The 10,922-nt window shown below is 43.6% G+C and overlaps 1 protein-coding gene across 1 annotated transcript; it reads left to right on the top strand.

The window, feature by feature from the left end:
• Window positions 1-210: 210 nt before the first annotated feature.
• Window positions 211-7,880, top strand: TIMM21 (translocase of inner mitochondrial membrane 21). Its single transcript, XM_004387303.2, has 6 exons — window positions 211-903; window positions 3,922-3,984; window positions 4,085-4,182; window positions 6,864-6,937; window positions 7,026-7,131; window positions 7,421-7,880. The coding sequence occupies exons 1-6, from the start codon at window positions 603-605 to the stop codon at window positions 7,514-7,516; spliced, it is 738 nt and encodes a 245-aa protein (XP_004387360.1). The 5' UTR covers window positions 211-602; the 3' UTR covers window positions 7,517-7,880.
• The last annotated feature ends 3,042 nt before the right edge of the window (window positions 7,881-10,922 follow it).

Here is a 10,922-nt window from a genome sequence, read left to right as displayed (position 1 = left end):
GTAACGCATAGCCCCGATCACTAGACCATGCCGCTATGGATTTGCTAATTCGATTTTTGTAAAGTATTAACAGGTCGGCTTAAACCACGCGCGACCGAGGTGCGAGATTTCCCACGAGCACGGCGCCGCCTTCCGGCTTCTCCCGGGGCGCAGAGTCGACGGCTCGCGCGTGGGAGCCTGGGAGCGTCAGGGGGGCGGGCGCACGTGGCCCATCGTGCATTGTGGGAGATGTAGTCCCTTGTGCTTTCGTCGCGGCAACTGTGCTGGGAGCGTGTGTCCTCGAACTACTGTTCCCAGAATTCCACAGAGGTTCCAGGCTGCTGTGCGAAGGCATGGCGGGGAGAGTAGGAATGTCAGCGTAGAAGGAAAACCGATCGTTTCAGCTCCAATAGAAAGAGGGCCTAACGGAGGGGACCCTCAGCTTCTTTCTCGATACCTCCGTCCTAAACACGCTGCTGGGGCGGGCGTGTTTGCCAGAGTCGTGAGGTGGGATCCCGGTGTGGATGTGTTGACCAGCCCTTGTCCTGTGAGTGTGCAGTGGACAGTGAAGCTTTTCTGGTTGTGGTTAGCCTCGACCCTAAGGAGAGCGGCTCTCTGTGACCATGATTTGTACTTTTTTGCGAGCTGTGCAGCATGCAGAGAAGCTGCACAGGGCCACAGGGGCGCGACTGTTTGGGCCCCGCTTGGTGTTTAACAAAGCTTGCTTGAATACTGAGCCTGGCCTGAAATGGGGGCCGCCAGAGCAGAATAAAACTCTGCTGCCCAGAGGTATCCTGGGGCTCACCCGGAGAACCATTTGGACACAGGGGCAGGGCCTCCGGAGAGCAAAGGAAGACGGCAGCAAACAAGTGTCGGTGCACAGAAGTCCGAGAGGGGAGACCGATGTCTCAACGTCACAGAAAGGTAAAAAGAGCCATCCAGTAAACATCAGTTCGTCCACAGACGTGGCAAAAGCCACTAGTGCCCTTTTACACAAAGTTCGGTGCTAAAAAATGGAGAATTCACACAAATAAAAAGGTGGAACCGTTAAACACAAGTTAGAATATAGGCTTACAGTTTTCTTCACCAATTCGAACTCAGATTTGAAAGTTCATCTTGAATTTGATATGACTTGGTTGCATTATGTCTAGAAAATTTCTCTCAACATCTTACTAGTTCTGGTGTGACAGAGCTACATAAAATTTAACCGTTATTTCATGCTTTATAGTTAACAAGGAGGTTTCTCAAAAGTTATTTCATCTCATTGAGTCTCTTTTAGGTGAACATTAGTTCTTTTCCTTTATATGTATGAGGCACACTTCCCCAAGATCACGCAACTGAAAATTAAACATGAATTTTCCTCATCTCGGTTTTCCTAATATCCAGGTCACACAGCTATTCACAGATATTTCTTGACTACCCACTTACTCTAAGCTCAGTACTTGGACAGGTGCTAGTGCTAAGGGTGTGCCGGAGGAATCCTACACACAAATAACTTTTCACTCAATTGGGAAGAAAATAGATAGCATGAAACAATAGTGGAAAAAGCAGATTAATTGTGCTACAAAGAAAGAATACTTTGTTATTGTTGGGTGCCATCGAATCAATACCAACTCAGCGATCCCATGTGACAGAGTAGAACTGCCCCATAGAATTTCCTAGGCTGTAATCTTTACAGAAGCAGATTGCCAAGGTCTTTTCTCCCGTGGAGCCGCTGGTGAGTTGAACCACTGACCTTTCAGTTAGCAGTTGAGCACTTAACCATTGTAACACCAGGGCTCCTAGAAAGAGTACTAAAGAGCATATAGTAGTGATTGGATACAATAAATAGGAAAGAAATTGCTGACTAATAATAGGGAAAACCTTATGTAGTTCAGAGTAAACAACTTTTGTTGAGTGACAACTGTTGTGCCTGGATACTAAGTCAGACTCTATATACTGCAGAATTAAAGATGTCCAAAACATCCCTTGCCCTCAACGTGATACGTGCAGTAACAGAACATACATATTAAATAGGAAGGACAAAATGTAATTTGTTAGGAAAGTCAGAAGTTTTCACAAATGAGATAAGGCATTTTTAACTTAATTTTGTATTATTTCATTTCACAAGTAATTTGTAGAAAAAACAGTTGGCAAAGAAAGCAATTCAAATTTGTTATTTCCATAATATTACATGTGCCTTGAATGTCAAGTGAAATTTTACAGGGGCCTGACCTTGGTGAGAAGGCTTCCTCAGATGAAGGCAGTTCCCAGAGAGGGACGCAGCCAGGAGTGAGTGCCCAGTCCTGAAGGAGGTCTGGATGGCATGTCACAACACCCACTACAGGGGGGCAGAGGATTGCAGAAACAGGGCGTGAGTGAGGGCTGTATGCACGAAGGTGTGAGGTCTGAAAGGGCCAAGAAGAGGAAGGTAGGCAGTGAGCTTCTTCCATGGGAGACAACTGTAAGGTAACACGTAAACACAGACCTAAAAGCTGTAGAACCTAGATATTGTTCATTGCAGGGCTTTATACGAGTAGGTGTACAGTGTATATGTTCACACGAGTAGATACACAATGTATATTTTTACACAAGTAGATATACAGTAAATGCTTGTGACGCATGAGTAGGGGACGGCCTCCAGATACCCTGAGCAAGGCAGGAATGAATGTGAAGGGAGAGCTATCAGGGATCCAGGGCTTTGGAGCTAATGGCCTGTTTTGGGCCACTGGGCAAAATGGTTTCCTATTGTGTCTTCACCTTGAGGCTTGGCACGTGACTGGCAGTTAATATGTATCAGGTTTATTTTGGGACATTAACAAAGAAGGGAATGAGATGTTTTTATTTAGGCCTCTCAACTGCTGAACCCTGCTGAGGAGGTTGGGTTTGTGGTGACACTGTTTGTATGAATCCCATGAATTACACAAATTTGTCAGATGCAGTCTTTTTATTATTTGATTCACATCTTTTAAGTTAAGAATCTGTACTGAAAACTTGAAAGATTGTGTTACGCTGAAGAGTACTTGTAAGTAAGTGTTTTATAAAAGTAAATTTGCTTATTTTATAAAATGCATAAAACAAAATCTCTGTGAGCATTTCATTGTGTTTCTGGAAAAAAAAATTGTAAGAGATTGATATTTAGGAAGTCTGTGTTTATAATGTGGTGAAAAACACCAAGAGGTGATTCACTCTTTCAGCATCGTGTATTGTAATATAATGTTACAGTATTGTAATGTCAAAGCTCTTTGTAGATAGGTACATAGAGATGGATGGACAGATAGGGTACAGTGTCCTGATGGAATTTCTTTAGCTCTCAGACTTCTATTTAATCCATATGTAATATCATGCACATTTGTTATTATTCTTGCAACCAAAATAAGTACAGTATCGTGCAGATTCTTCATTTTCTAAGTCTGTTCCATTCACAGATCTTTCTGGCTGGTCAAACTCCTGTTCTAAATGCAGTTCTGTTTTTATTTTATGCACCCGCCCAAGGGGAGTGGCAGGGCAGGAAAGTTACCGACTGTGAAGAGTTGAGGCCCATTTTGATCATCCCTTTGCTTCAGGCAGACAAAGCCAACCCTTTTCTTAATCCATGAACAGCAAACTTGTGTTCTGTGTGACCTCTGAGAGGACTGGATCACATGGTTTTAGGGTTTCCCCATCCTTAGCACATAAGGAGGTATTAAAGTTACAATGTGTGTATTAAATAAAATACAAATGTAGATTCCTAGGCTCTGCTCCCAGGATTCTGCAGAGGTCAGGCCTGGGAATTTGTTCTTCCAAAAAGTGTCTGCAGGTGACTGATTCACAGGGAGGTTTGACAACAACTGCTCTGGACACGGGCAGAACACCACTCATTTAACTCAGAGTCCATATTTTTTCTACTGGATACTCTGGAGTTGTGCGCATTCTTGGTTACACCTGGCACACGTGGGACTCATTATCATTTTCTCTTTACAGTGAAAGAAGCTGGAAGAGATTTTACCTACTTAATAGTGGTGCTTATTGGAATCAGCATTACAGGTTGGGAGGAACAGCAAGTATAATGACCTTGCATGTCTTTTTAACTTCCTGTTTTGTCTTCCTCTTGCTTTGTTTCATCTTCTTTTCCTGTGATTTTCAGGTGGTTTGTTTTACGTCATTTTTAGAGAACTTTTTTCTTCATCCAGCCCAAGTAAGATATATGGGAAAGCCTTAGAGAAATGCAGATCACATCCCGAGGTTAGTTCTCAAGTTTGAGCTGCACGGTCTCTGATGATGCGAGACAACGTCAGGGGAAGGGGGTGGGCAGAGTTCAAGTGCCAGTTCTGACATTAGTGAAATTTACATACTAATACAGAGGGGTTGAGTTATGATTGTGTTACAAGGTCTTTGTTCCGTACTTGTTTGATTACGAGCAACCAAAGGTCAATATACTGTTGTCTCCTAATTGTACAGGAGAGAGTCATGTTACCGATTGTTCACTGATTTTAAATGCTTGGAATATAAAGTATTAAACTCATGATCAGTTTCCAGTTCACGATCATAATAGCAGTTGTTGACACTTACTGAAAGCATGTTGGATGCCAGGTACTATGCTTAGTGCTCCCGCGCGTCGTCTTCATTAAATCTCACAGAACCGTTGGAGTTGGGCACCATATATTCTCCCAGTTAACAGAAGGGAAAACTGACACTTCCTGAGGCACTGTGCTTGGAAGCAGGTGGGCCAGAACCTGAATCCAAATTTATCTGATTCCAAGTCTTACGCTCTTAACCACAACCTGCCTGAACCAGCTCCTGGGAGGAGTGCATAATGGGAATACTGTCTTAGTTCTTTGAAGGATCCTGTCCGAAAGGAAGGCTTTATATGATGGCCTTCCAGTCACATAAAAAATCTGTAACTTGTAAAGCTTAGCATTGAATGATACCACTCATTGGAAATGCTGTAACTTGAAAAATGGTAGCAGAGAGCACTGTAAATATCATGGCTGTTCTTCACATACAAGCCAAGGAATAATGCCAAAGAAACATAAAATATGTACTTGCTATTGATGGGGAAGATAAAGACCTGCAGATCACTTTCAGCTGCCCAGTCCACACGCTCCCAGTTCGGATGCTCCGCTGCTCTCTCTCCTTATGGGAGGGAGGAAAACGCAGAAGCCAGTGTTCTCTGGCATCCTTCTTTTTGTATCTACTAATTTCTCTTGTAATTGGACTCTGGACCATCTGGGAGCCAGGGGAAGAAAGCAGGGCTAGAGCATATCCCTGAGGAAGTTTACAACCAGCCAGGAATAAGGAAGATTCCCATCATAGGGACTGAGAATCCAGACTATGCCCAACAAAAAGCACTCTTTGCAGACAAAAAAAGTAATTATGGGAGTAGCATAATTTCACGTGAGGCTGCATCTCTACAAAGAGATAAAGAGCTGCCGAGGTATTCAGAAACTCGGCCTTTCATAGATTTTTCAGCATTTTGAGCAAACCAAAACTGTACAGAATAAACACGAAAAGTGGGATATTATTAAACCCATACCTTAATTTTCTGTCTAAAAGAGCTCTAGGAATAATAATTAAACTTTTAACAAATCAACTTTGTAAACATTAAGGGCCTCCTCTAGGCCAGGCATCATGCCTGCTTGAAAAACAAAGACCTAATGTTCTGATACTGGTGTGTTTAATCGATTGAAATAAATTATTTGAACAATTGTTCCATTTGTTGCAGCTACACAGTTCTTAAATTTCTGTCATCGTACACATTACACCTTTTTATTTATGCCTGAAAAATGTGATACTGAAGATCCTCAACAGAGAAAATAAGAATATTTTTATATAATTAAGGCCAATATTTGTCTTAGTTTGATATTATATTTGTGTTTTTTAGAGAGATTTCCAAAGTGATTGCATTTTAAGTTCAATTAAAAGCTCCGTTTCTACTTTATTTTAACTTTTCCCATTAGGAATGATCACTTCACACCTCTAGACCTGGTTTGTGTTAAATGTGTCATTATTGTGTAGTTTTTTTTCCCCCTCACTGTGTTTAATTCTTAAAAAATCATTTTGGTCTCAGACTTTAGTGCTGTTGTTGTTGTTGGTTGCCATCTAGTTAAGTCCGACCCGTGGTGACCCCGGGTGTGCAGAGTAGAACTGCTCCATGGGGGGGTTTCCAAGGCTGTGACCTTTCAGGAGCAGATCACCAGGCTGTCTTCTGAGACGTCTCTAGGTGGGTTCAAACCGCCAGCCTTCTGGCTAGTAGGCAAGCACTTAACCATTTGCACCACTCAGGCAACCAACTTTCAGTACTGTTGTTGTGTGCTGTCAAGTCAATTCTGACTCATAGAGATCCCATTAACTAAATGTCATGAAAAACGTTCATACATGTTTTTTTTCAAACCATGAGGTGTTACTAAACAAATCTTTGAACACTTTCTTTTGTGGTCTTTCTTTTTTGTAAGGAGAGTGGAAACAGCTTCACTTCAACTCACGTTATTCTGAAGCTACAAGTAATATTACAAGTTCCCTATTTTTAACTCTGTGCATAAAATCTTTTTTGAAGTTATTTTTGGGATGATTTTTGCATAATAACTTTTTTTTTTCAGTTTTCTTTTTATTGGAGGAGCCCAAGCTTACTGATTTTCCCCCCTAAAATAAAATGCTTTGTGAGAAAATATTTCTGGGTGGCACAAACAGTTTACACTCAATTGAAAACCTAAAGGTTGACAGTTTGAACCCACCCAGCAGTGCTGCAGAAGAAAGGCCTGGCAATCTGCTCCAGTAAAGATTACAGCCAAGAAAACCCTATTGAGCAGTTCTACTCTGTCACATGCGGTCACTGTGAGTCGGAACTGACTCAACGGCACCCAACAACACAGAAAGCTTTAAAAAACCAGCATGTGCTGAAGAAAGCCTTGTCTTTCTTCCTCAAGGTGATAGGTGTTTTTGGTGAGCCAATCAAAGGCTATGGGGAGACAACACGACGCGGGAGACGGCAGCATGTCAGGTACTGTCACACACTGGGTTTGGAAAGCTTGGGAACCATTTCTCAATGAAGGAACTTAGATACACATCCTTGTATGCCTTCTCCACAGTTTCATCGAGTACGTCAAAGACGGGCTACAGCACATGCGCCTTAAGTTCTACATTGAGGGCTCAGAGCCAGGGAAGCATGGGACCGTGCACCTGGAAGTGAAGGAGGTGTGGGCTTGGGGGAGTGGGCGCTGGGCACGTGCATCCAGAAGTGATGGGGGAGTGGGCGCTGGGCACGTGCATCCAGAAGTGATGGGGGAGTGGGCGCTGGGCACGTGCATCCAGAAGTGATGGGGGAGTGGGCGCTGGGCACGTGCATCCAGAAGTGATGGGGGAGTGGGTGCTGGGCAGGTGCGTCCAGAAGTGAAGGAAACACGGGCCTGGGGCAGGGCTCCACAGGATACACTGTTTAAAGCCCGGGCAGAAAACTAATGGCTTGAAATAACCTTTTTTTCAGAACCCAGAGAGTGGTGAATATGAATTCAGATACATTTTTGTAGAAGTTGAAGCTTACCCTAGAAGAACAATTGTCATTGAAGACAATCGATCCTGAGATATTAGAAGAGCAGGCGAGCCAAAGTTTCCTGGTAGAAGTTGAGTGGGGTCGGATTGTCACACTGCCTTTCAGAGTCTGTAAGTGAGATGGAAAGAGCATATACAGTCATAAAAGTGAACACAACAGACATTCACTGTGTCAGACAAACCAAACTAGAGATTTCCTTGTAGAGTGAAAAATCATGAAATAGAGCACGTTTTCTGTTACTGAGTTGTCAACCACAGACAGTATTTCTGCTCTACTTAACATCATCTTTCATGAGAAACTTTTGTTATCAGAGATTTTAGACCATGTAAATAAAACGGATTTCAGTATTTTATCTTTTTGTATATAACTGTAAAGTCTCCGAAATAAAACCAACAGAAGGATTTCAGAAGCAGCTGCCCTCTGTACACTTTGGACTCCGACCTGAGATGAGCAGGTGAAAATGCTTGAGAGCTACAGTGAGCCAAGTGTTGAGTGCGCTCCTCAGCAGCCCTGAAAGGCCGTGCACTGTACAGTTTCAGTGCTCTGGTCTGTCGCACATGCCCCTCTCGTGAGCTGGGGACACTGTACAGTCGGGGGCCTGGTTCCTCCCCCAGCTTTCCTAGCAGGTGTAGAGACCTGTTAGGGGCCTGGGTGAGCTGACTGGCGCGCCTGGACTGAGAGGGCACCTGGAGGCACCTCTCTTTAGAACACGCTCTGAGGGTTCACACTTCCAGAGAGACATGGAGATAAGTGAGGGTCATCTGATGTACATGTGATGCCCTTGTTGATGCAGACGGCTTGTTTTATTGTGAGTATTTACTGGGGGTTTTGGGAAACTGACGTTGACTCAGAAGATCCCACCCTGTCTGTCTAAAGCACTGCCTGTACTGGGAGGTCTGAAACCCTCGGCCTGGTCCATGGTGCCTTGAATATCGAGGGTCCCCTGGAAGGCGCTTGTTCTTCCCTCAGAGCTGCCTACAGAGGGATTTCTGATTCGTGCCTGACATTGTAGGGTGTCCAACTAGAAGGACCCCCAGGCAGTCTTTCCGTGCTTAATTCTGTTCATTTTTTAATTTTAATTGTGAAAAATTTAAAACGTTTGGGAAAATATCACGACAAAGGCCTTTGTCTCCACTTCCTGAGTAAGCCATTTTCAAAGGCTGGCTGAGCTCCTTTATCTTGGGCCTTTTAACTGTTCTGTTCCCTCTTCATTCCAGTAAAATACTAGATTTCAATATTATTATCCTCGACTGAAAAGTCAACATCTGAAAGGCTGAGAAGTTCTCAGTCTCTCTGTCACACACACAGGCACACAGGGTGGGGGAGTCGGGGGCCAGTAAGGGAGGAACCAGCCATAACTTTTGTGCCCCCGACGCCCCAGAACACTAACTGTCCTCAGCATCTGTTGATACTGAGTAAACCAGTCAGTGAGTGACTGCGCTGGGTCAGCTGGTTCATCCAAGATGTGTGTCCCTTGGTCTGTATTCTTTAGATCAGTTGTTTCAAACGTGTGGGGCCACACCTGCAGCACCTGGGAACTTGTTAGAAATGCAGGTTCCAAGGCCCCGTCCCAGACCTAGGGAATTGGAGTCTGACTTCAGGAGCCCTCTGTGAGGACCACAGCTTCCCGTCCTGACAGGAGGTGGCAGTGTGAGGGGCACGGCACAGCATGTGACACCTCTGCCAAGAACAGTGACCTCCACCTCCCTACCCCTTCTCTCCCAAAACTGGCTCTGGAAGAAGCAGCGGGAGGACCAGCTGAGGCCTGAGGTTGAAGGCACTGTTTTCAAGAACCTAAATCGAGGCTCCCAAATACTACACTGAGAATAAGGACAACCCACAAAGCTCTGTTCCATGACAATCCCTTCACATACCAAAGGCTTTATACGCATACACAAACAGTTGGTCCCCATTATTCGTGGATTCCATATTTGTGAATTTACCTCATTCAAATTTATTTGGAACCCCAAAATCCATACTCAAAGCCTGTTCATAGCCCACACAGACATGCACAAACCTGTTGGCATCAAGTTGATTAGAACTCATAGCAACCCTGTATGACAGAGTAGAACTGCCTCATAGGGTTTCCAGGGCTGCAGTCTTGAAGAGAACAGATCACCAGGTCTTCCTCAGAGCTGCTGGTGTGTTTGAAATGTCAGCCTTTCAGTTAGCAGCCGAGTGTTTATAACAATTGCTCTACCTGGGCTCCTCCAGACATACGCAGAGGGGGAAATGTCTGAGCCATGCAGCGCACACACCTCTGGCTGAGGAGGGACAGGTGCACTCTGCCTTCTTGTCTCAGCTCTCCTACTGTAAACAAGTACCCTATGGGCAGTATGTTTTGTGCCAAGTTTTTCTGCATTTTTGTGCTAGTCATTGGAGATTTTGCTGTTTAAAATGCCCCCCAGCGTAGTCCTGAGGTGTTGTTTTGTGTTCCTAAGCACTGGAAGACTATGTGCCTTATGGAGAAAACACGTGGGTTAGATAAGCTTTTTCAGGTGTGAGTTATAGTGCTGTTGGATGAGAATTCAATGTTAAGGAATCAACAACATACATTAAATAAGGAATCTTTAAACAGAAACACATAAAGTTATGTCTTGATCCATTGATTAAAAATGTTGGGACTGGAGGCTCACAGGAACCTAACCCTGTATATCCCCTGGAGTAGTGGTTCAGTATTCACTAATCTAGTGAATTGTGATGTTGGTGAAGAATATTGAATATACCGTGGACTGCCAGAAGAACAAACAAATCTGTCTTGGAGGAAGTACAGCCAGAATGCCCCTTAAAAGCAAGGATGGTGAGACTGTCTCATGTACTTTGGACATGTTATCAGGAGGCACCAGTCCCTGGAGAAAGACATCATTCTTGGTAAAGTGGAGGGTCAGTGAAAAAAAGGAAGATCCTCAGTGAGATGGATTGACACAGTGGCTGCAACAATGGGCTGAAACATAGCAACGATTGTGAGGATGGTGCAAGATCAGGCAGTGTTTCGTTCTGTTGTACACAGGGTCACTATGAGTCAGAATCAACTCAATGGCACCTAACAACAATAGTGTTCAAGACAACTATAAAACATAACTACCACAGATACTGAGAATCAACTATGTAGAGAGAAAGAGGGACCGTATATATATATACACACACACACAATCTAAATCCACTGATTTCATTCAGCTGTTCACTGACTATTGTTAGTGTATCAGCATTTATAATTATGAATACATTTTCCTGCTTATCATTTAATAAATAATTGGCTACAACTCACAAAACTGCTAAGACATATATTAATATAAAAAAAGGATTCAAAATCACAGGGAGATTAAAAACACTTAGCAACAGAAAACAATGAAAAATACAAACGATCTCTTTCTTGTCCACAATCACTGACAGTGGTCCCTCAAACCTGGTGATTTAGACACAACAACATATAAAC

The sequence above is a fragment of the Trichechus manatus genome, unplaced genomic scaffold (assembly GCF_000243295.1).
Source record: "Trichechus manatus latirostris isolate Lorelei unplaced genomic scaffold, TriManLat1.0 scaffold00183, whole genome shotgun sequence".
Classification (NCBI taxonomy): domain Eukaryota; kingdom Metazoa; phylum Chordata; class Mammalia; order Sirenia; family Trichechidae; genus Trichechus; species Trichechus manatus.
The sequence above is the reverse complement of the archived record's forward strand: the minus strand, read 5'-3'. Positions and strand labels throughout refer to the sequence as shown.